The sequence below is a fragment of the Podarcis liolepis genome (assembly GCF_965112155.1).
Source record: "Podarcis liolepis genome assembly, chromosome: 11".
NCBI lineage: Eukaryota > Metazoa > Chordata > Lepidosauria > Squamata > Lacertidae > Podarcis > Podarcis liolepis.
In genome coordinates this window covers 41,223,093-41,249,240 of record NC_139565.1, presented here as the reverse complement: position 1 = coordinate 41,249,240, position 26,148 = coordinate 41,223,093, and the positions used below count along the sequence as shown (strand labels likewise).

General features: G+C 44.8%; 1 protein-coding gene across 2 annotated transcripts in view; it reads right to left on the bottom strand.

The window, feature by feature from the left end:
- DEPDC1B (DEP domain containing 1B) overlaps nucleotides 1-26,148 on the bottom strand; it is a 33,026-nt gene that overhangs the window by 2,231 nt on the left and 4,647 nt on the right. For both annotated transcript variants that reach the window (XM_083465352.1, XM_083465351.1), the window contains exons 3-10: nucleotides 21,884-22,019; nucleotides 20,645-20,772; nucleotides 19,731-19,861; nucleotides 16,740-16,787; nucleotides 14,562-14,702; nucleotides 7,989-8,155; nucleotides 6,801-6,977; nucleotides 3,388-3,573 (exon numbers count right to left, since the gene is read on the bottom strand). In XM_083465352.1, coding sequence (XP_083321478.1) covers nucleotides 3,388-3,573; nucleotides 6,801-6,977; nucleotides 7,989-8,155; nucleotides 14,562-14,702; nucleotides 16,740-16,787; nucleotides 19,731-19,861; nucleotides 20,645-20,772; nucleotides 21,884-22,019 — 1,114 coding nt within the window. The remainder of the gene's footprint in view (nucleotides 1-3,387; nucleotides 3,574-6,800; nucleotides 6,978-7,988; nucleotides 8,156-14,561; nucleotides 14,703-16,739; nucleotides 16,788-19,730; nucleotides 19,862-20,644; nucleotides 20,773-21,883; nucleotides 22,020-26,148) is intronic.

Below are 26,148 nucleotides of genomic sequence, written 5' to 3'. Positions count from 1 at the left end.
CTCACTAACATCTGGAGTCCCATCTTGTCCCCTCTTGCCTTTCAACATCTACAGAAAGCTGCTGGGAGAAGTCATTTAGAGGTTTGGGCTGAGGCTTCATCAATATACAGATGGCATGCACTTATTCCATCATTTAATTCTAGGGAGGCAGGTGAGACCTTGAGCCATCTGGGGGCAGTACTGAGATGGAAGAGGACTCGAAAAGCTGGATCTGTATCCAGATAAGAGGAAAGTACTGCAGCTGGGGAAATCTGCTAATCTGCATGGATATTTGAATCTGATTATGATGGGGTGACACTACAGTCTGTGAATAGGTACAAGAGAGCTGCAGGTGGCGTTGCTTGCCAAGAGTGCTTTTGACCGGCAAGGGCTAGGTCAGTAGTGCAGCCCAGTTTCGGGAAAACAGTACTAGCCACTGTGATCCACCCCCTGGTTAAATCCATCTTAGATTACAGTAATACTATGTGTGCCTGAAGGTGCTCTTGCAGAGGATTTGGAAACTGAAACTGCGGAGCAATGTGGTAGTGGGAACCTTTGCAAAAGTTGGGCATACTTATCTTATCTCACCTCTTGTGTACTGGTTAACTTGGTCACCCATTTCCCCCCATTTTAAAGTGCTGACTTTAAAATGATAACATCTGGGGGGTGTTATCTGAAGGACCAGTACACCTGTATGAGCTGGCCCAAGCATCTGAAAGCCTCCTCTCTGGGCCTCCAGCAAGAGCTTATAGGGATTTCTCAATGGCAACACCCTTTGAACTCCTTCCCTAGGGAGGGGTGTGTGGCCTCACCATTGCTGGTCTCTTTTTTAAAAAAAACAAACAAACAACCTTTAAAACATGTTTATTCAAGTCTGCATTTGGCTAAATAGTTTGTACTCAGAAATACATTTAGCTGTTAATTTTTCAGTGTGTGTGTGTCTGTTGTAACTGTATTTTCTTTTTTTAAAAAATTCAACGTGAAACTTTTCAACGTACAATACAATAAAAGCCAAACTAATCTAAATAAAAATAGAAGAGAAAACAAAACACACTAAAATATAAAAGAAAGAAAGAAAACAAAGAGAAAAAGCATAAGAAAAGAAAAATACTATCAGAGGGGCATCTTAACCCTTGTCCCACACAAAAGGTGGTGGACCCTTTCCGGCTCTCACCTGTATTTTCAAGTCCTGTAAGCTGCCTTCGGAGGGCTGTGAGCCCTAAAAGGGGAATTAAACCATTTTTAAACTGCCTCATTCTGGAGAAGTTCCACATTTTCACTACCCTCAAGTTTGTAACTGATGACGTCTCAGCCATGAAAGTACGGTGTGTTATTTAACACCACACAAACTGCATTTAAACCATAAATTGGTATAACATTTCTGCTAGGCAAGCCTATATTTAGGGACCTTACAATAATGACTTCCCATACTGTCATGTGAACCAGGAGGCCTATTATGTCTAGAAAGGGTATTATGGTTAACAAATGGAACCCAGTTGGTTTTGCCACATCCTGAAGGCTATCAGGCTTATGAGGACACAGAAGCAGGTTTTTTTTCTGTTGGTGGCACCAGTGTTGTGAAATGTTATCCCTGCTAAAATAGAGCACACCACTTTGGTATTGAAATTCCACCAGCTCTTGAAGACATACCTATCCTCCTCCTAATCTCCTGAATTGAACCTCCTGCTTTTGCTGTTGTTGCAACTGTAACACTGTTTTAATAGCCCTGTTTATGATGTATTTTAATTATGGATACAAAATCCATAATAGGGGTTGCTCGTGCGTAAGTTGCCACCACTGCTGGCGAGGTTACCTGGTTAAACCCTTTCTGACTGAACAGCCTCCAGCATCGTGACTGTCTCAGTCACTGGCAGAATCCGTCAGTGGGCGTTTCTTGAACCTTTTCCAGCATAAAAGCTGTTTGATGCCAAGTCTCCTCCTACTCTCCCTGCGCGGAAGTCTTCTGCGCAGGGAGGGTGTGGGCAGCGGAGTACCCGTACTCTCTCCGCTGGTCTCCGGCGAGGAGTCTTGGAGCCTCCTCTCCAACTCCCCCATCTGCCCCCCTTCTCCACTGGTGTTACGCTGATTTCCTTCCCCAGCAGATGGGCTGCCTCTCTCCCTACTGGGACCCTCTCCGGCATCCCTCCGGAGCCTTCCCTCCACCTCTAGCTCCGATGGCAGTTCCCTGACACAAAACTACATGCATTAATTAGCATGGTGTAGTACAGTGGTGCCTCGCAAGACGAAAAGAATCCGTTCTGTGATTTTCTTCGTCTAGCTGTTTTTTCGTCTTGCGAAGCAAGCCCATTGACGGATTAGCGCTATTAGCGGCTTTTAGCGGCTTATCGGATCAGCTGATAAGCGGCTTAGCGGCTTAGAAAAAAGGAGGGGGGAGGGGAAAAAACCGCAGGAACTCGCAAGACATTTTTGTCTTGCGAAGCAAGCCCATAGGAGATTCGTTTTGCAAAGCACCTCCAAAACAGAAAACTCTTTCGTCTAGCGAGTTTTCCGTCTTGCGAGGCATTCGTCTTGCGGGGCACCACTGTACTTAGGTGTGTCAGACTGGGAGAACAGAGTCACAGAATTGTATAGCTGATCGTCTTAGTCCAAGCCCTGCAATGCATAAGCATCCAAAAAGGAGGAGGCAAACCCAGACCGGAAGAACTAGCACTTGAGGAGCTGAGATAATATTCTTCCCATCTGTGTGTGAGGGAGAAATTAGCCTGCCTTCTCCTGCCAGAAAAATTCCTGTCCGTGCCTGAAAGACCAGCCATAAAGTTCACTGGGTGACCTTGGGCCAGTCACAGTCTATCCTACCTGAGAGGTTGTTGTGAAAAGCATGTATGCTACCCTGAGCTCCTTGGAGGAAAAAGATGGGATATAAATGGAATAAATAAGTGATTTTAGAAACAATTCTAAATTCCGTACAGGGCCCACACACACACACAGAGCTGTGTTTGTTGTGGGGGTGAGGTGCTTGAAAAATGACTGGGAAACCTGCCAGGACCAGGATCCTGGTCTCATGTAAAGAGAGCAGGGGTGGGGATCCCTGGTCCCTAAACCACCCCTGCTTTGTAAATGTTTCCCTTTACAAACATCAAGGGTTTTTTTCTGTAGCACTGGTGAGAATATTTACATATGCAATACATATGCTCTTGTCACACAAATATTTGCAGATGTTCTCATGCCATGAAAATCTTCCAGTGAGTTTACAAGATCACAACCAACACAAGCAGATTCAAAGGCGAGAGATAGAAGGGACAGAGGAAGAAATGAAGACCGGAAGATGACTATTTACCATTCCCCATGATAGATAAGAGTAAATATCACATCAAAATCCTTTTTTGGGGGTGGGGAACAATGTGAAGAGGAAAGCTTTAAAAGAGAAATTTTGACCATTTATTTTACCTGCTTCAACTTTTTCTTCTTCTCCTTGATGGACATCTCCCGATTCATCGCAATTTCTTCCAACAAACCTACCAAGGGTTCCTGGCAGCCATTTGTTCTTTGGTGTTCAAACTCATCTGCGCTGATCTGATGACAAAACGACGGTGCAGGCAAGGTCGAATCTGCATCAGCTCCTGGATATTTTATCTGTGTTAGAACAGGTGGGAGGTATGCTGAGAAAAGGAGCTTAAATTTTGGTATCCCAGGATAAAATCTTTTGTGCACGCCTCTCTCGATGGTTATGATTTGAGATCAGGAGATATACACAACCACCACTGCAGGACCTTTAGATGCTATCGCTTGCTTGTCAAATTCCCTCTTGCAAGAGAGATGCAGGAGCAGTGAATTATCTTTATTTTGCCAGGCCTCTCTCCACAAGGACCTAAGCTCGTTTTAGAAATCGCCTCGTCTTTTGTGCTGCGTTTTATTAACTGCGCCTTTCATCTTAGCTTTTCAGAACGGATGTTGTAAGCCGCTTTGGGGATACGGTTGAAAAGCAGCACACAAATGCAGGAGTAATAGTAAAAAATAAATTGTGTGAGAAAGACATTTGCATCTTGGCTTGCGGGTAGATGCCACTGGATGAGTTATTTTCATCTTGTGTTGCAGGTGATGCCAAAGGATTAAAGGATTAGAAAGGCGCTTCCAAGGTCCAGGACCGGGATGGGAGAACCTTTTGGCTCTACGGATCAGCCCTGTGGGCCAAAGTTGACAGGTAAGCACTGCCACCCACCTGTCAAAATTCCTTGCATGGGAATTTCCAGTAGAGGGCTGGCAAAGCAGTTGTTTCCTCCATCTTCCCACCACTTGACGGGCACAAGATAAATAAGTCAAGGCCCAGCACTAAGCAAGTTCAGCTGAGGTGAAAGGAGAGTAAGTAAAGGTAGAAAGGTAAAGGACCCCTGGACAGTTAAGTCCAGTCGAAGGCGACTATGGGGTTGCGGCGCTCATCTCTCTTTCAGGCCAAGGGAACCGGCGTTTGTCCACAGACAACTTTCCAGGTCATGTGGCCAGCATGACTAAACCGCTTCTGGCGCAACAGAACACCATGACGGAAGCCAGAGCACACGGAAACGCCGTTTACCTTCCAGCCACAGTGATTAATCTACTTGCACTGGCGTGCTTTCGAACTGCTAGGTTGGCAGGAGCTGGGACAGAACAACGGGAGCTCACTCCGTTGTGTGGATTCTAACCACTGACCTTCCGATCGGCAAACCCAAGAAGATCAGTGGTTTAGACCACAGCGCCACCTGCTGTGATCCTGCTTACCACTGGGTTCCTGCTTTGTGTGGTGCTTCCGAGGCTCCTAACAACCAGCTGGCTGCCGGGTGCTTTGGGAGCTGCACAGATCAGACCTTGGGCAAGCCCAGCTTTCACCTGTGTGATGTCAGGTGAAGGGGTGAGTGGCTATGTTTGGCACCAAACGGCCTTGCAGCCCCAAACGGGGAAGGCTGGTGGGCCGCCAAGTGTCAGGAGCCTGAGTCAAGCGTAAGTCAGCAATAAAAAACAAGGTTAACTATTTATTAAAATATTTTAAAATATTTTTAAAAAAACTAAGTTAACTATTTATTCAAAGAATCCAAAACAGCTCAGGCCTAGTGATTCCAGGGACTTCCCAATAGGACTTGCCGCAATGAGGCAGTTATGAAGACTGAAGGTCCCCACTACCCCACCCCTTTCTAAGGCTCCTCCTCTCCGGGGTGTTTACCAAGCAATCGTAAAATGTGTTGGCGCACAACCAATCTCTGTTCTGCTCTTTTCATTTCTGTCTTTTTAGGGGTCGCACCTTGGATTCTTCAGCAGCCTGACCCCACTCCTTCCCGGCCTCCACTTCAGCCTGGGAGTCTAAACTGCTCTCTGCCACAGCCTCTCCCTGCTCACTAAACCCTGTTACCTCTTCTGCTTCCGACACCTCCTCCTCCCAGTCTGCTCCCTCATTGTGCCTCCTTCCACTCCTCTGCAGCCAGCCAGCCAATGACACCATGACTGGCCTGCAGGCTGGAGGCCTGTGCAACTTCCCATCCAGTGCAACTTCGTGGTCAATTCAGGATCTACAACACAGGATGCAGCTACTGCATCCCTGGCAGACGGCCATCCGACCTCTGCTTAAACACCTCCAGCAAAGGAGAATGCACCACCACCCCTCCGAAGCCAGTCTGTTCCACTGTTAAAGCAGTTTCCGCTATTAGTGTTGGCGCTGGCACCTGCTTCCCTGCCAACTTCTATGCACTGGTTCTTGTCTGCAGCAACAGAGAACATGCCTCCACCATCTTCTGCGAGGCTGCCCTTCTGATATTTTAAGACTGCTATTGTGTCTCCCCTTTGCCTTCTTTTCTCTAAGCTAAACAGGCCCAAATCTTTCAACTGATCTCACAAAACTTGGTTCTATCCTGGTTCCCCTCCTCTGGGCACACTCGAGGGCAGGGGAAAGGGAGCCCTGCATGGGTCGCTTGTGTTGTGGGAACATGAGGAGAGGGGTGGACCCTGCCATCATCATCTGAGGCCCTTCTTCATGTGCCTCTCCCACAAGAGGTCTGGAGGGCAGCAAAATGAGAATGGGCCTTTTCTGTGGTGGCTCCCAGTTCATGGAATGCTCTCCTCAGGGACGCCTAGTGCCTTCATTCAACCAGGCCTTGGGATGATTAACATTCTATGGCATTTTAAATGTGTCACTGGTAGGTGGGGTCTCCACTCCTGGTCCAATTCTCTTTCACACACAGCCTTTCCCCTGCACACTGTCACACATGTGCCCTTCCTCCTCGTCCAACCTTGTACCCTACCTCCTACCCCACGTCCAACTGACTGAACTGGAAGCAATCAAGAAGCATGAGGGAGCACAAGCCCTGCCGGTTGTTCCCATTACCAAATCAGCTGGGCAACTGGAAGGTGTAGGATGGAATCTTAGTTATGCCATCACGTGCCTCTGCTGTCCCTTGCAAATATGATTCCTTCATCCTTTCCCCCTGCCCCCAGCTGTTTGGCAGGCCATGGGGAACAAGAATGCTAGTATGGAGTTATTTTGATAGTGGAGCCCTGGTTGGGCAATCTGCAGCAGGCTATAAGAAAGGCCTGAAAGAGCTGCCTGCTGCCCACAGATAGTCAAGACGCTCACAGGCATTAATGGCCAAAGGCTGGCAATGGAAAATATGGACAAAACAAACAAGAAATGTAGCAATTCTAGAACAGCAACCTTAACAGTACAAATGCTCAGAAATAAGAACCACTCAATTCAGTGGTGCTTACTCCCTGATAAATGCTTATTGGATTATAGCTACATGTCACTTTATTTGTTGCATGAGAAGAACTGGTTTGGTTTTAAGAAGGTAATAAAGAACTGAGTTAGGGAGAAGACATTTATGTTCTACAGCTCTCACCTGGACCCTTTGGAGATGTGCTACATGCTCCTCTATTTTAGCTTTCAGGGCACAAGGTACGCTTAAGATCTCTTGAGATTTGTCCATCAAGAATGACACCAGTTTAGCAGCCAGAAGTTCATCCAAGTCCACATCATCCTTGGAGCAAAGAATACAGCGAGAAAAGGACTGAACCATCTGAAACAAAGAAGACTGGTTATCACAACAACACTTTCTTATTCATGGGTCTTCCCCATTCTTGCCATACCAAACACTCTCAAAGTGGCTTGCAACAGGGGAGCACAGACTTCAGATTTTCAGGAGGTACTTTGTGCTTGACTAGAACCCCCCAAATCCACCAACAGGACCCAGGTGCAAAAGATGTACACATTGAATTAAACAGCAGGGTGCCTCTGAGCGGCTGCTGAGCCCAGGGATTTGTTTCAACTTTCAGGACCAATCTCAGCTCACAGACCTTTGACGCACAATAACATTCCTGGCTACCTCCAAGTTTTCTTCATTTCAGCCGCCTAATCTGCATTAGGGGAGACATTTTTTTAAAAAGCTATTTGAGACACTTTTGTCTACCTACTGTACATCAGCGAATCCCCATCAAACACCTGCTGACCCCTGGGCTTCCTGGTCCCCCATCCACCCTCAAAGATGGCTGAGCACTTTGGTTCAGTGCTGGTGCCATTGAAGACCTGCTTCCAGAACTGTCAACAGCTGAACAAAACAGAAGCTGCCACTGGGGAGGGGGAGGGGAGAGGTTTCCTAGAGAAGGCAAGGTGAAAGCCAGGCTGCAACCTGAGAATGAGCCCCAACAAAACTGGAGGAGAGATTCCTCCCCCTGTCCTGCCCTTCCCTATCAGCTCCCGCTCCTTGCAGCACACAGTATATCTGATGCTGTGCAGCAGAAAATGCGTGGGGAGAGAGACAGACAGACAAAAGGGCAGCGATGGGAACTGGGTGGGAGAACCCATAGCTGCTAACTCTTGTCAGCTCTATCAAACACACAGCGTCTGCTGCAGGTTGCAACCTGGTGATTCATGTTACACAGGCAGAGAAAGGGAGAACTTCCACGCCACACCCTCGGTTAAATACTTTGCTGCTTTCTCTTTGGTAACTAAGGAGAGTCTTTCCCCCAAAGCAATTCCAGGAAGATTTTGCAAGCCCAGCTCGGTCTCTCAGTTCCCAGAAGACGCTCACCAGCGTTCTCGTCCCGACTGTGTCTGAGAGGGGCGGCAGATCTTTATTTGAGCCAATCCTGGCCAACAGAGTCATCAGCAGCTGCAGCTTTCGGCGGTTCGCTGGCGGAAGGAGGAGACAGCAAACCCGCAGAGCTTCAATGGCCAGCTTCTCTTTCTGCAGGAGACCTGGGTCGGAGAACATGGCAGAAGAGCACACTTCAATGTCGGATGCTTCTCATAGTTTATTTTCCAAAGGGGGGGGGGGATGAGTCTAATTCTTGAAGGCAAGACATCTACTGGCACACTATTCTATGGTTGGCAGAAACCAGAATCGCCTTGTTAACCATAGTTTGCAAATCAGCTCAAGCTCTGGTTATTTGCAGTGAGAAACCTCATTAGCTTTAACCATGGTGAATGCCAGGGCACAGAAGAAACAATAATCTATTGTTGAAAGGCCGGGAGGGAACTTTGTGACCCTGAAGAGAGGAGAAGGAAGGAGAATTTGAGTCCAAGGCCTTCTCTCAGTCCTATAACCATAAGAGACCAGCAGTATCACTTCTACTCCGAGCCAAAGTCTCTCAGGGCAGCAAGCAAGTCCAGTCTAGGCTCCAACCAAGCCTTATCTGTCAGTTTTGCTAACAGGTTCTCTCTCTTAACTTTTCTCTCCTTCCTGATTGGCTGGCACTCCACCCAGTCTCTTCTGGGTCTGCAGGAAGATGACCCAAGGTCTGTCCATCACAGATGTTAAGTACATATTCATCTCCCGCTTTCATTGCCCTCTGTTGCTGCCTTTCTCTGTGGTTTCTCTGCACCTCTTTTAGATTGTAGGCCCCTTCAGGGCGGGATCTAGACACACCTGTTCTTTGCATACAGATGCTACTATATCATAATTACCATGAAGAATTCTCAAGAAACTAATGTACATAAATCTCACATCCCATTCCAAACGTACCATTTAGCTTTCCAGTCAAACTCTTATCCAACAGGTTTTAAGGGGTGTGAGAGAGAGAGAGCTATATAAAGGAGAAATTAATTTCAGCCAAAATGAAATGTCAGCAAGCCAGCAGACTAACCATAAAAAGCATATATAGTACATATACCTCTAAAAAGGATATGTACAATTCACAAACATATCCTTCATACATCTTTTTTTTTATTTCAACACAGAAATCTTCTAATTGATGGAGAATGCAAGCCAAACTCTGCCAACTGCATGTGAAATAATAATAATAATTATAATTATAATATCAATTTATTATTTCTACTCTGCCTATCTGGCTGGGTTTCCCCGGTCACTCTGGGCAGCTTTCTATAGAACATTAAAACCAGAATAAAACTTCAAATATTAAAAACTTCCCTAAATAGAGCTGCCTTCAGATATCTTCTAAAAGTCGGATAGTTGTCATCTGATGGGAGGGCGTTCCACAGGGCGGGCGCCACTACCGAGAAGGCCCTCTGCCTGGTTCCCTGTAACCTCACTCAAGTCAAACATAATGAAGTATCAAAGTCATATTAGCAGAGACAACATAAAATAAATTCTATAAAAAGCCTGAGTTTTCACTCCTATAGCCCAGCGTGGCTCCCAGAGCCAATGTGGTGTAGTGATTAAGAGCGGTAGACTTGTAATCTGGTGAACCGGGTTCGCATCTCCGCTCCTCCACATACAGCTGCTGGGTGACCTTGGGCTAGAAACACTTCTCTGAAGTCTCTCAGCCCCACTCACCTAACAGAATGTTTGTTGTGGGGGAGGAAGGGAAAGAAGAATGTTAGCCGCTTTGAGACTCCTTACGGTAGTGATAAAGCAGGATATCAAATCCAAACTCTTCTTCAGTGGTAAATGGTTTTGAGGTTCAATCCATAACCTTGCTGCCCTGCACTGATAGATCGCCGAGCCTAGCATATTCTAGGTACATATAACCTTGAAATCAGCAGAACCGGCCTAATTAAGGTTGCAGGCTTCCACATTTGGCTCACAAGGTTGTTCTGGCCATGCTAAATGCCCTGGCCCTACAACTGAACAATATATGAATTCACTATGGTAGAGCATGAGTCTTGCTGGGGCTTGTATAGAGTACTATGCATGGGGCTAATCACTGGGAATTGCAAATCACTGTGCCTTTGATTTCAAACTGCATGAGCAGCACATGGTTGCCTGATGAACCATTTCCCCATCCCTGCTCTAGATTCTGCCTAGCCCACAGCCTGCGCAAGACATGAAAACACAGTGCAAAAGTTTTAATCTCTTTTGACAATCTCCCAGAGAGAAGCTACGTGCATGGACTGCCGCCCTGTACCTGGCCAGGAGTGGTAACCTTGCAAGGATAATTAGCAATAACTGCATATGTTCTGGAATAAAATAGTGTGCCGGAGCTTGGCTTCTTGCACAGGTGTTGGAGAAGGCGGCAAAATTGTTGTGCATTTGTGACAAATCCAGTAGCTCAGAGTTCACTCCCAGGACTGAGTGTGAACTGCCAAATAAATTTGCGGTTGCCGGCAAAGACAAATGGCAGCTGCTCTGAATCACTACGAAATGATTCAGTTCCCACATCACTGCAACCTTGAATTTCAAAACATCTGCTGAGATAGTAAACACGATCGTTCAAGACTGGTAAACTCTGACTTTAACAGTTATATCTTTCGGGAATTAGCATAACCATGTTTAGGATGAAGTAGATTACTAGAGTTTCAAGAAAACCGCAGTAGCTGCAGCCTTTCTGCTCTTCTTATCTGCACTGCCTCCCTGAAAAGAGGTTTCATTTCCAGGCTTGGGAGAAATCCCAGGTCAAAGTTCTTCCTTTCAAACCATAGCCATGCCTCCAGCAGTGGAGTAACTTTACATGAGACCTGGGGCAACCAATCCCCCTCTCCACACAGACTAACACCCTTCACGTCCGTATGATTTATTGTGTTTTATATTCTGCTAGAAGCCGCCCAGAGTGGCTGGAGAAACCTAGCCACAATTGGTGGGACACTGGCAGTGTTCTTCCAAGGGCATTAGGAGTGTGAAAGGGTCTCGTGGTAATTCACAAAGCCCTAAACAACTTGGGCCCAAAGCACCTCAAAGTTGCCTGTTTGCTTATGGAATCTTCAAATTGCAGAATTGGAAGGTACCCCCCCAAGGGTCATCTAGTCCAACCCCAGACATGCAGGAATCTCAGCTAAAGCATCCATGACAGGTGGCCACCCAACCTTTCAAGGAAGGAGAGTCGACCACCTTCCGATGAAGTCCATTCCACTGTAAAACAACTCTTACTGTCAGAAATCTTCCTGATGTTTAGTCAGAATCTCCTTTCTTGTAACTTGAAGCCATTGGTTTAAGTCCTACCCTCCAGAGAAGGAGGAAACAAGCTTGCTCCCTCTTCCACATGACAGCACTTAATATATTTGAAGATGGCTATCATATCTCCCCCTGGAAAAGACCCTGATGTTGGGAAAGATGGAGGGCACAAGGAGAAGGGGACAGCAGAGGACGAGATGGTTGGACAGTGTTCTCGAAGCTGCTAACATGAGTTTGACCAAACTGCAGGAGGCAGTGGAAGACAGGATTGCCTGGCATGCTCTGGTCCATGGGGTCACGAAGAGTTGGACATGACTAAACGACTGAACAACAACAACAACAATCACATCTCCTCTCAGTATCCTCTTTTCCAAGCTAAAAATACCCAGCTCCTACAACGATTCCTCATAAGGCTTGGCTTCCAGACCCTTGACCATCTTGGTTGCCCGCCTCTGCACGTGTTCCAGCTTGTCAACATCCTTCTTAAATTGCGGTATTCCAGTTGTGGTCTGACCAAGGCAAAATAGAGTGGTACTATTACTTCCCTTGATCTGGACACTAGACTTCCGTTGATGCAGCCAAGAATAGCATTAGCTTTTTTGGCTGCTGCATCACACTATCGACAATGTTAAGCTTGATCCTTTTCACATGTACTGCTAATATACCAGCAGTGTCCCCCCTCAGTTGCTGAGATCCTTCGACAGGCCATTTTTGGTGCTCCCAAATGCCCCTGAAGTTCAGTCAGCCTTTATGAGGCACTGAGCTTTTAGTGTGGCAGGTCCTCTCTCCTGTGGAGCTTTTCACGGACAGAAGAACAGTGGGAGGCATCCTCATTTTCCGTCACGCATATTTCAAAGATGGCACTGTTCAGCTGGAATTCCTAACTGCCTTTGGAATTGACTTTTTATTTTTAAAAAATCAACTAATTTTTGTTGACATGTGTGTTGCGGGTGCTTTTGATAGGTGGATTCCCTGAATTGGGACCCAGCTGGATCCCATCACCTGGGGCTAGATGTCAGGACCCACAGTCAGCCCAGCCCAGCCCACATCTTTGCTCATGTTCTCTCACAGTCTGTTTATGCAGCACATATTTCTGATACATGGGTGCCATAACTCAAGAGGTGCCATAACGCTGAAGTCTACACATCACATATGCAGCTGAAGCCTGAGTCTGCATAAACACACTCCCAGTCACAAGTACAAGATGTTCCCACTGCTGCAACTACAAGGCCAGTTACGCCTGGGCTGGCCTGAATTCAGGATAAGGGTCAGGAAGCAATTATTCTGTAGTCAAGAAGAGAACTTAGGCATGCTTTGCCCACACACATTCCTAGCTAATAGCAATAGTAAAAGTAATAGTAATAATATTTCTTTTATTTATTTATACCCCACCCATCTGGCTGCGTTTCCCCAGTGACGCAAGAACTCACACATTCATGTGCTTGCTACAATGGTGTAAGTGCTTTGTGATCTCTACACTCAGTCTTTTTGAGATATTCTGCTGAGACTCACTGTTGCAGCTTTTAATTAACTCTTTTTACCCTTCCACCCACTGTCTCTTTATTGGCTTGGTGGCGACAGCGTTCTGGACTTGGTAACACTATTACCAATGTTACAGTGGCTTTGTGTTATACACTGCCTTACTATGTTTCCTATGTAAGCGTGGTTTATACATATTCAAATAAACAAGTGAATGAATTATTATTTTTTATTAACGAGGCTGTCGTTTTTGTTTTATTAGCTTTAGGGTTACACTGAAAAGGGAGACCAGGATATAAGCCATAAACGAAATGAAAACTCTGACTTCTTATTGTGCCTGAGGAGACCAGTTGCCTCAAGAACATGTTCCAGCCAGGCAAGAACGCTTGAAGAGGTCATGGAGCAGAGGCAATGAGGGGCATGACTTAGGGAAGGTGAGATGGGAGCTAGGGAAAGCCCCAAGGGCCAGGCATGGAGGTCTACAGGGCCACATTGCCCCTCAGGCCTGAGGTTCCCTACTCCTGTCTTTCTCCGTCGTTATGGGTGACGAGGCCCTCCTGGTCATGGCGCAGGCTATGGTACCATGGCTAGGAGCTGCTAGAAAGTGGGCCTTTTTGACGGACTCATTTTCCCTCTGAGTTTAGGAGACCACCAATGACGTCCAGGTGTCTTTTACAAACATACATTTGGGCTCCTAGGCCTTCTCTGGTACTCAGTCTCATTCTATTATAAGATTTTTTTAATCCTAGGTTTTTTAGTTGCATTTTCTTCCTGTATTTTAATATACTGATGTGCATTTTAATATTGTTGCATAGCGCATCAAGACTTGCCACAGGAGGCGATACAGGCATGCTTTAAATAAACAAATAGTTTATAGTGTTTTCATTTTGCTATTGTATTTGTTTTTGTACAAGGTTAGCTACTCTGGGCTCCCTTTGGAGGCTGCAAATAAAAGGACGGCGGTGAAATGCTCGAAATTGAATTTTTGTACTGTCATTATTATTTTGTACTATCATTATTATTATTTGCTTGCTTGTTCACTACCAGATGTGTACATTTCTTGTTCTAGAACTTGCTAATGAACATTTGCTCCTCATTATTCGCTGGATTTATTGCTCCTCGAAAACTCACCTGTGCAATTTTAATTTGTATCCTGTTTGTGTTCCAAAGAGGAAATTTATTTATTTATTCAAAGTATTTATTTATTTATTCAAATTTTCATACCACCCATCATCTCCAAATTCCACAGTGGTTTATAATACTTAGAACACAACAAGGTAAAAACAGCTCGCGCCAGAGACACGGACAACTGCCACTCAAGCATTATGTCTGAATTTGACATGTGCAGCAGGCCTAGGGCTGCAAGTAACCACACCCCGTCACTAGCCAAAAATTTCCCTGCCTGCTCAGTCCCCCCAACCTTCCCACGTTGGGCACAGGAGGTCTGAAGGGGGCCTTTACCTACTTTTGCTGGAATATAAGTAGAAGCTTCTGAGCTTGTATTATCAGGGTCCCCAAATAAACAGCAGCTTCTACTTTTCTTCAAGCAAACGACAGCCATAAAACTATTAACTTTAAACAGGAGGGCAATAAAGAATCCCCACTGACCGGGATTTGCCAAGCAGGTTCCCTCCAGATGTTTTGGACCACATCTGGAGAGGGTTGGAGAAGACATTGGCGGGTCATTCTGTGACTCAACAGTTCTCTCAGCCTGACTAACCAGCAACCTCAGGGAAACCCCAAGGCCTGGTTGAAGAGACACATGTTTACAAGTTAAAAAAAACTGGGGGGAAATAGTCAAAGAGTGACAGACCTCCAGAGGGAAGGAGTTCTTACCTAGCACATTGACGAAGAGATCAAAAAACTGGAAAGTGAGAAGAGGCTCCTTCATGTGGCCGTAGTAATCCACTATGGTTCTGAAGACATCTCTTTCAAATCCTGAGTATGTCGGTTGTTTCAGATCCGGACACCTGGGCCCTATTGTGATGGGGCAAAGGAGAGAGAAGAAATGAATGGCTTGTGCTGGCTGACAGAAATTATCAACAGTTACATTTCTACTCAGTATTGGTGTGTCCACGAGAGCAAAGAGGAAACGGACAAATTATTTGACAGGAGGGGGGAAATGTGTGACATTCATCAGATCGGAGTAGGCTAGAATTCTGCCTCCTCCTCAGAACACTTTTTCTGACCAATGAGTGACCAAGGATTTCTACCCTGCAAGCCAATCAGAAATGAAATGGTACAACCCTCCAACTTGATGCAAGAGCCCAGACCAGTCTTACGCAACTAAAGAACTTCAATGAATCAATGGGCACTTAGTATTTCAAGCTTAACCCTTCATATAACCCCATATACAGTGGTACCTTGGGTTAAGTACTTAATTCGTTCCAGAGGTCTGTTCTTAACCTGAAACTGTTCTTAACCTGAAGCACCACTTTAGCTAATGGGGCCTCCCGCTGCTGCCGTGCCGCCGGAGCACGATTTCTGTTCTCATCCTGAAGCAAAGCTCTTAACCCGAGGTACTATTTCTGGGTTAGTGGAGTCTGTAACCTGAAGCGCCTGTAACCAGAGGTACCACTGTACACATTAAACTCTTATACACTGTATACAGAACAAACCCTGCCCCAGTGAATTCTCCACAACAAATTGGGTTGGCAGAGATGCTGCTTTCTCAGTATTACTTTCCCCTTTAGGATGGCAATGTAAGGAGGACCACATGGCATATACTCTGGCATAGTGGGGGGTGGGGGATTTGGCCCAGGGGCTTCTAGTGGCTCACATCCCATGAAAGCATTGTACACGGAGGGAGATCTTCACAAAGATTGCTTCAGATGGAACAATCACACAGAAGTAGCTGCCCATATCAGTCAGTTCTGGGTGATGGTTGATCATGTGATACAACATAGCAGGACAAAGCCCAGCATGAGGATTTAAGATGAGGACTACCACACAAGATACCCATAACTGATGAGCAGCCAATGTTTCCAAATAAGCAGCCAAGCATCCCTGAGCCATACGTGTGAAGAGGAAGAGGAAGGGCTAGGGCTATAAGGCTGCTCAGCTGGGGCTTAGTCAATGCTGAAGCAGAATCCTAACTTATTGTGCTCTCTGTGACTCCATGCAAGACAGTTTTCTTGTTGTCTTGAACATCTTGATCCACTGGGCAGTTCCTAGGGCTCCCCAGTAATACAAAATTTGAAGTCAAGCAGCAAAGGTAGTAGGAATGGGATGCTCTACTATGAACTAAGTTCCGCCCATGTGAGCTTGGACTTCTGTCCTTACTGAGCAAACAGGGAAAGAACAACACTGTGCAGAGTGTAATGATGAATGAAGCCTTATTGACCGAGCAAGTTGGAGTTAACTCTCTATTAGCAAAAACAGGATCTGCACAGGAGTGCCAGGCCAAATGAGCATAGCAGCTCTTCTCCAGCATGACTTGCCCACATGAAGCAGTTGCTAAGAATGAAGGTTTCTGCCTTCCCACAGTTGCCTTAGCCTCCCCCTCCCCCGGGGTCTTCCCAAGCAATCTGAGACTACGCCTGTCTCTGCTCTTCCCTCTTCATACTTCTTCTGGTCCTGGGATGCCGGAAGGGGAGCTTGTCACAGCAGTGATCCTTCACCAACCCGACTCATCTCTTGGCCTCCCTCCTCTCTGCTTCAGATTCCGCCTCTGATTCTCGACTTCTCTCTGCTACACTTTCCCTGCTCCCTAAGCCCTGTTGCCTTCAGCTTCCAACATGTCCTCTTCCCAGTCTTCTCCTTTTTCTCCCTCTGACCACTCATCGGTGTCCTACTACCACTCCCTGGGCTCTGAGCCTTCTTCCCCTGGTGGTTCCACAGATTGGTTCCTCCCACTATTCCTCTACGTCCAACTAGCCCGTGACAAACAGACAGCCTCACACTGCGGCTCGTAATGATGAATGAAGCCTTATTTGCCCTTGTCAAAGTGGCTTTCTTAAAACAGAAAAGGGGGAGGAGTTTCCCTATTCACACTGAAATCAAACTGATACTTACAACTTGCCAGACACTTCATTGCTGATAGAACCCAGTGAGGCAGCTCCTCTGCAGTGAATAGAGATGTGAAAATTTTCAAAAATCGTTAAATAGATCAACACTGACTTTTATGAAGCAGAAGAATGGATTTACAAGCTACAGGAAAGCCTCATCCAGGAGCTCATCAACAGCCATAGAGTCATCCCAATCAACTCCAGGGTGGTAGCCTGGCAGAAGGCTTTCTCTACGGCAACCCAGGTTTTGGAACTTCCTCCCAACAGGGGTGAATCTGGAATCTTTGTTATACATCATTCAACAAAGCCTGCAGACTCTTCTGTTTACCCTGGCTTTTGAAAACTGGGGTGTATATTTTCAGGACCCGCCTTATTTCTGTGATTGCAAGTTGTTTTAAAAGGTTTTCAACACTGTGCTTTAATTGATGTAACCGCCCTGGGAACTTCGGGGAAAGGGCAGGTAAATAGTAGTGATGATGGTGATTAGGACAGCGATTTCCATCAGAGAAGTACACAATACAGTCTCCACCTCAGTCTTGAGCCATAAAAAAGAAAGGCATGTATCTCTGAGGACAGACATAGTCACTCTTTGTCAGGGTTTCCCAAACTTGGGTCTCTGGCTGGTTTTGGACTACAACTCTCGTGACCCCTAGCTAGCAGAAGCCAGTGGTCAGGGATGACAGGAATTGTAGTCCAAAAAAACTACTGGAGACCCAAGTTTGGAAAACCCTGCTCTATATCTTTGGACAGTTTGTATTGGCGGCAGCTGCTCATTTCCATCCCAAGAACCACTTCACATATGGCACAGGTGGAAACAACTATGTCCTACTTAGACCCATTGAACCCAAGTTAGTCATGTCCATTAACTTCAATTGGCCTACTCTGAATAGGACTGCCATTGGATCCAACCAAACACCTTTGCAGAACAAGTGCTATTAGGACCCTTGTACCTACGGGACCGCCTCTCCTGGTATGCCCCACGGAAGACCTTAAGGTCCATAAATAGCAACATCCTAGAGGTCCCGGGCCCTAAGGAAATTAATTAGCTTCAACCAGAGCCAGGGCTTTCTCAACACTGGCTGTGGCCTGGTGGAACGCTCTGTCTCATAAGACCAGGGCCCTGCAGGATCTGATTTCTTTCCCCAGGGCCTGTAAGACAGAGTTGTTCCACCTGGCCTTTGGCTTGGAGCCAATTTGATTCCCTCCCCCTCCCCCTCTTTCTTTTTTCTTTCTCCTCCTGTGCTGAGGCTGCATTTTAATATTTTACTGTTTCAGTATTTTACTGTTGTATTTTAATCTTGTTTTTAAGTTGTATTCATTCAGCTTGTTTTTATTGTTGCTTGTTGGCCGCCCTGAGCCCGGCCTTGGCTGGGGAGGGCGGGGTATAAATAAAAATTATTATTATTATTATTATTATTATTATTATTATTATTATTATAACAGGTTAGTCACTTGCTGTACAATAAAGGTTTCCAATTAACCTCCATTTTTACATGCATAAGGACATGTGTGTTAATAATAATAAAAATTAAAAGTAAATAATAATATATTATCATAAAAACATTTGCAGTGGATTACGATCTGTTAAGCAGCCCCCAATAATAGCAGCAAAATGCTTCAGCAGCACAGGATCACCTAGGTTAGCTCATGTAGTCTAGCATCCTGTTCTCACAGTGGCCAACCAGATGCCTGTGGGAAACCCACAACAGGACCTGAGAACGAGAGTCCTCTTCCCTCCTGGCATCTTCAGCAACTGGTATTCAGAAGCATTGCTATCTCTGACCATGGAGGCAGATTAGCCATTGACAGCCTTATCCTCTGTGAAGTTGTCTAATCCTCTTTTTTTAAGGCCATCCAAGATGCTGGCCACCACGGCTTCACGCAGGAAGGAATTCCGCAACAATACGCTGCAGAATCACCATAGTGCAACAAAGACCTATGTGCACAAATGCGTCAATTTTGGAAACAGGGAAGTATTTAATTTTGCGGAGCGACAGGGAGCCATCTAAACAGATGTAACTGCAGAAAAACAAAACTCATGCTGCCTTCAGATTACGTGCCCACAGATTATGTCCAAATTAAAAAAGGATGTGTCATGTGGGGAAGCCAGCCTTAATAAGAAACAATTACACCATGTTTGTTGGTTGTGTAATTAGCCTCAAACAGGTTGGCATCACATAAAAGGAAATTACTCAGTAGGGTGATGTTGAATCATGAAACTTTAACACTTCTGCTTATCTACTTAAAGGTAAAGGGACCCCTGACCGTTAGGTCCAGTTGCAGACGACTCTGGGGTTGTGGTGCTCATCTTGCTTTATTGGTTGAGGGAGCCAGCATACAGCTTCCAGGTCATGTGGCCAGCATGACTAAGCCACTTCTGGTGAACCAGAGCAGCACACGGAAACACCGTTTACCTTCCTGCCGGAGCGGTACCTATTTATCTACTTGCACTTTGACATGCTTTCGAACTGCTAAGTTGGCAGGAGCAGGGATTGAGCAACGGGAGCTCACCCCATTGCGGGGATTTAACCACCGACCTTCTGATCAACAAGCCCTAGGCTCTGTGGTTTAGACCACAACACCACCCACGTCCCACTTATCTACTTAGATGATAATAAAGAACAATCTGTCTTTTAATTATGGATTTGTTTACCTCCATAAAAATAGTGTACAATTACCACCTAATGCTCTTACTGGTTCAGAATGTCTTATGGAAAGGACATGAAGTTGTATTCGTGGATAACTTATCAGAAATCATTCAAAAATATACCATAGTCCAAACTTGAGAAGCCCTACAAACAACTAAATAAATGTAAATAACATGACACTCCCCAAATTACTCTTTGATGGTATATAGTAATTTTCTTCTTCTGGGGAGAAATGTCTATCTTTATGATTCAGCTACAGAATGTTCCTCCCCTCTCCCCGCTGAATTACCATATTATCAAGCACAAATCCTAGAAAAGCTGTAACAAACTAAACAAATTACTCTACTTACTTGATTTATCTTCTAGGATGACAACCCCCTGCTTGTTAACATTATACACATTCTGAATTATATGCTTTGGATTCACAAGTTTAATGTCCAGCATGTCATTCAGAGAATCCAAGCCTAAAGTCTTTTGCAAGCTGCAATAAGAGGGTGGGAGGTGGGGAAACAAACAGGTTTATCAGACTAGTAGCACAGTTAGTTGTAGAAGCACCGCACATCACAATGAAGTACTTTTACTGGAATACAAAAAGTTCAGCAGATGCAGTATTTTTTAATAGACAGCACAAGCCGCCTTGAAGCTCGCAATTCCAATAGAAAAAGCAACATTCTGGTTTAAAATGAACACTTTACAGCGCCCGTATATTTTAGATACATGTGACTATAATGCTGAGGTTGCATGTCATAATGAAAAACCCATTCTTACCCATCAAAGTGCATTTTATAAATGCCAACCTCCCCCCAGTTGGGAAAAACCAGTGAGAGTGTCCACATGCTAGTTTCCCCACCTGCTCTAGAGAACGAAACAACCCCAAAATAACTAAAATAACTAACCAAAATAACTAAAGGAATCACGCACCGCATTCCAGCAATATTCTATAGTAAACAGTGGTACCTCTAGAACAGTTTCAGGTTAAGAACGGACCTCCAGAACGAATTAAGTATTTAACCCGAGGTACCACTGTAGTATTATTATTTTTAAAAAGCTGGGCATTGCAGTTCAGGGGCTTGAGTCAACAAGCCAGCTGAAAAAAGGCAAAAGAATTTCAGTTTATGGATTACTGAATTGCTGACTTTGTATTTTCTTAGTGACAAGTTGGAATATTTATTTACGCATGCATGCATGTAAAGTACAGCCTGTTGCTTTCTGCTACTTACTCTCAGCTTAGGTTGACAGAGAAAGGTCCGTGCAATCTACTTACTGCGATAGAGTCATGGACCTCCATATATCTTCCAGATTTGACTCTGTTAATTGTCGGCGATGTATGAGTTTGCACGTTGGTACTTCTCCAATTGCAATACTGTGACGCTTGAACCACATTTCAGAATTCTACAAGAGACGAGAAAGATAACAAGTTTTAGTATTGTATATAATAATTATTTCCCTTAATAAGGACCCTAATCCTACACCGATCCAGAGATGTTCGTTGCAAATAATTGCCAATTCTTCAGTACATTTCTAAGCAACAGTGCAGAGAAGATAATGTGTCCTACATGCTAGTGCAGAATTCAGCGGCCAGGTTGCTCACCGGAGCAAGACAGTTTGAGTATATTACACCGATACTGGTCTGACTGCACTGGCTACCAACTGGTTTCCAGACCCAATTCAAAGGTTATAGGCTTTGACCTATAAAGCCTTAAATCTCAAGGACCACCTCTTCCCATATGAACCTACCCGGACCCTGAGATCATCTTCTGAGGCCCTCCTTCGTATGCCTCCTCCTTGAGAGGTCCAGAGGGCCTTCTCTGCAGTAGCTCCCCATCTGTGGAATGCTCTCCCCAGGGAAGTTCGTCTGGTGCCTTCATTATACACCTTTAGGTGCTAGGCAAAAATGTTCCTTTTTAACCAAGCCTTTGGTTGATCTGATTGACATCCTATGCCCTTATAAAATGCAGCTCTTTTTTTGGGGGGGGGGGTGTTGTTATTGGGTTGCTGTTTTTATTTTCATTATATACATTGTTGTTTTTCTGTTGATCTCTCTTGTGAACCGCCCTGACCTCTGGGTATAAGGCAGTGTATACATTCAATAAATAATAAATAGTAAGATTAACATAAGCTCTTAATTGCTGTAGGGAAGGCAAAATCCATACTACACCACATGTTGTGAGTTGGACTCCTTTCCAGCCCCTACAACTATTGACTAATCATAGTCCATAGCAATTATGTTCTCTACCCAGAGGGAGGAAGGGAAAGTTGGTGATGGCAATACCAAAGCCACAGCCCAGGATTCTCTGGTCCACACCCAAGTGGAAGTCAGCTCCAAAAGGTGTCAGGGACTGGACTGGGTGTAGCAACACTTCTCCACAGAGCCTGATTGGCTCCTCTGTTGCTCGCCCCTTGGGAGGAACCAAAGGATGCCTTCACAGATATGTCAGTGAACAGGAGCTTGTAGTTAGCATCTTCCACATCAAAATAATATTCGTACAGATGGAAATCTTACCAACATGAGGGGCTTCCCTGGGATCTGTTGTTGGAAAGTATCCCTTTCAAAATCATTCCAGTTTGGGAATTTGACAACTTCCTTTCGGTACGGGGATCGTTTGGGATATGGTTTGAGTGGCGAGAAAGGAGGAAATCTAAAATGAAAAACAAAACGTTAAAGCCACAACTGAGTCCAGCTTGTGAACATTGTGAGGGGCAGGGAGAGAGAGAGGACTCACATCTTCTGGTTGTAATCTAATTGTTTGAGGCACGTGTGAAATGTTTACACACTGGCCTTCTTGACCTAGAAGCTGATTCTGGGATGAATCCAACGAAGTCATCAATGTGCAAAAGGAACTCTTTCATATCATGCATTGACTTTGTAGGTGGAAACAGCAGAATAATATTCTATTGCTCCATCAACATGGACCCTTTCCAGAGCAGGGCCAGTTAATGAAAAAAGTAATGGGCCCCATCTACACTATAGATTTAAAGCAGTATCATACCGTTTTAAACAGTCCTGGTTTCCCCCAAATAATCCTGGGGACTGTAGTTTGCTAAGCATACTGAGAGCTCTTAGGAGACCCCTGTTCCCCTCACAGAACTACAGTTTCCAGAATTTCCTGGGTAGAGGGTTGATTGTTAAACCACTCTGGGAATTGTAGCTCTGTAAAAGCAATAAGCGCCTCACAACATCAGCACCCTTAACAAACCACAGTTTGCAGGATTCTTTGGGGAAAGGCATGACTGTTTAAAATGGTATGATACTGCTTTAAATCTATAGTGTAGATGGAGCCAAGGGGAAATGCCCACCTGAGGAAAGTGGATGGGTGAAAAGCCAGGAGCTAGTATGTTCTTCTAGGGAGCAGTTTCTCTCATTAAGTTGCTTATAGAATTATACAGGAGCTCAAAACTAGTACAGCTCATCAGCTGGAGTGTTATCCTTTGACCCTAAACCATCAAACCACAGACCCAGTTGATAACTTCTGCTCTCTTTTCTCTGTCTGTGAAAAAAAGAAAGGGCAACTGACCCAAGCCATTATTCCGAAAATAACAAAGCTTAGATTAAGGCTTTAGGCATCATTGATTGCTGTGTAAATAAGCTTCCCCTATGTGTTCCTATGCTATTTAATTCATTTATGAATCACTCGCCATAAAACATCCCAAAGCAATTTAACAATAAAGACTGAAAAAGTAAAAGCAACTAAACTCCCACCTGCCATAATTACTAGGTGCAGGGGGGGGGGAGAGATAAACTGTTTGCAATTGTCCACCAGATGGTGCTCCAAATATATCCATTGTCCTGAAAGTTAAGAAGAAGAACATGCTTTGGTAGATAAGATATAGACCTCCAAAACTACAGCTTTAGTTTACTGCATTGATCTCTGGCAAGTTAATTCACTCTACCGGGACAGCCATACAAAATTCTTAATAAAAAAAACTGGCAAAATAATACCAAACTGCTGAACAATTAACACCAAGCACTGCTGAAATCTGAAAGTTCCTTTACATTTTTTTAAAGAAGGGAAACTAGTTGAGAACCATGCTTTGTCACTGCTCTATTCTACATCCTCCTTGAGTGGTTTTGCCAGTCTGGAATGTGATGCTGAACTATGATAATGCTTCTTGCTTGAGCCTTGATGGAAGATGGAGAGAGAGGCGTGTGTGTGCAAAAGCCTCTGGATTTCTGCATGGCTGGAATGTAGCCAACTGTACAAAAGTTTGAGTCACATATTTTGATCCACCCATTGTTACCTTTGCCCTGCCTTACATTATTCTATAAAAATAAAAATTTGTTTCATCTTCTGGTACAGAAGCAGGTAGAACAAATGCCAAGAAGACAAATGGAAGGAAGGAAGGAAGGAAGGAAGGAAGGAAGGAAGGAAGGAAGGAAGGAAGGAAGGACGGTCCAATAAAAGAGAAAAACAATACAGTGGAAACACAATTATTATTTATTAAATTCGTATACCTCCCTTCATACCGGTTCACAGAATAAAAAGATAAGATGATTACTCAGCAACATGTAGATTATGGGAGAAAGCACCACAGGGATACAGTGGTACCTCGGTTTTCGAACATAATCCATTTCGGAAGGCCGTTCGAGTTCCGAAACCAAAAACTCAATATGGAAAACTCAATACAGAAGCTGAGCTCCCTGTTTGACTTCAAAGGCATGTTCAAAAACTGAAGCATTGACTTCTAGGTTTATGGCATTCAAGTTCAGAAATGTTCGTCAATGGAGGCGTTTGAAAACCGAGGTACCACTGTACAAGAAAAATACTGCAAAATATATTTTTGGCTCTATGGACAGTCACCATCCCAAGCCATGGGTCTCCAAAAGTTGCACCCTGCTCACTTTTAAATCTGGAACTGCCCAACACTGGAATATGGGCCCTGGAAGACTGGCCACAATGAAATTCAGCCCACAGGTTGTAAAAGGTTTTCCCATTTCGTTTGAAACAGAATAGTTATAGCCTTAATTTTTCATGCTTGATAACACTGCTGATAAATACTAGCTGGACAAAGAGAGGTTTCGTGTAACTCCTTCCCTAAAAAAATAGCTTCTAGCTTTTTAAAACTACTTTGATACACATTCTGGGAACTTGGGGCGGTGGGGAGGGACACACGCTTAAGATGGGGGAGGAAGCAAAAAAGGAGACCGACTTCAACCTAGAGAGGGAAAAGGTTGGTTCAGAAGGGTCAGGGGACCAATGAGGAAATCAGAAGGGAGTTAGTTTGTTCTTCTTTCATGAAGATCCTGCTGCACCCTGCATAGGGCATGTGTTGGAAGGAGACCTGGATGCACTGAATGAAGGTTCTGCTTTACAACACTTCTAACTGTACGCTAAAGTTAGGGGAAGGATAACTGCTCAGTTGTGCTTTGTATGCAGGAGGTCTCGGGTTCAACCCTTGTCACCTGCACTTAAAAGGTCAGGTAGCAAGAAAGGCCTCACTGCCGGAGACCATGGAGAGCCACAGGCAATGCAATGCAAATGCATTGCACTGGGCAATGCAAAGCTAAATGGGCTAATATGTGTGGCACTTACATAATGCCGTGAACCTATTTCATCACGGCTGCAGCATAAACAAGCAGGGATCGGCCGCCACGGAATAAAATCCATTATTTTGCAACTTATTACGACATCATTTGTATAAATAAAATGACTGGTACACCCAAGGGAACACAACAGTATAATTATAAAATTGCATTATGGCACTATCTGAAAAGATTAAAGTTCAGCATTGCAAAAATGCAAATACCCAATTGGTCTTAAAGGTAGACCAGTGAACAGGTCTACCGCAGGGCCCTGGTCTCATGAGACAGAGCGTTCCACCAGGCCGGAGCCAGGGTTGAAAAGGCCCTGGCTCTGGTTGAGGCTAATCTAACTTCCTTAGGGCCCGGGACCTCTAGGGTGTTGCTATTTATGGACCTTAAGGTCTTCCATGGGGCATACCAGGAGAGGCAGTCCCGTAGGTATATGCCAGTATATTGGATAGAAAGGCATAACACAATATTCCACATGCCCAAATGCACACTCAGTCATCTTCAATGGCAGCCCCACACAGACCATATTACAGTAGTCTAGTCTGGCTGTAACTAGTCTACCATGCATGACAAGGTACTAGATATACTACAGCTGCACAATTCTTAACCATTGTACAAGAGAACTTTGCTTCGTTGAGGAAAATGCAAGATGGCGGCACACGGGGATAAACACGTGTGACTCTTAACGTGGCTCAAGTTGCAGGCATGCAAAAGTCATAAGGCAGGAACTCCAGCCTGCATTAATCTTCTTTGAATCCCTTATCAAAAAGTTTCAGAAAATGCTAAGAAGATGCATCGCAAATGTCAAAACACAGGAAACATCTAAGTCATATTAATATCGGCCAATTATTTCCTTCATGCTAGAAAGTAATCATTGCCAAGGTACACAAACGTGTAATCTCCTGCCTACAGTAACCAAGGATATTATCACATTATTTTAAACTCCTAATTTATTGTAACTGGTGGGTCCAATAACTGTACAGTGGTACCTCGGGTTAAGTACTTAATTCGTTCTGGAGGTCCGTTCTTAACCTGAAACTGTTCTTAACCTGAAGCACCACTTTAGCTAATGGGGCCTCCTGCTGCCGTCACGCCGCTGAAGCACAATTTCTGTTCTCATCCTGAAGCAAAGTTCTTAACCTGAAGCACTATTTCTGGGTTAGCGGAGTCTGTAACCTGAAGCGTATGTAACCTGAGGTACCACTGTACTCTTAATCAATGGATCTCATCCAACACTA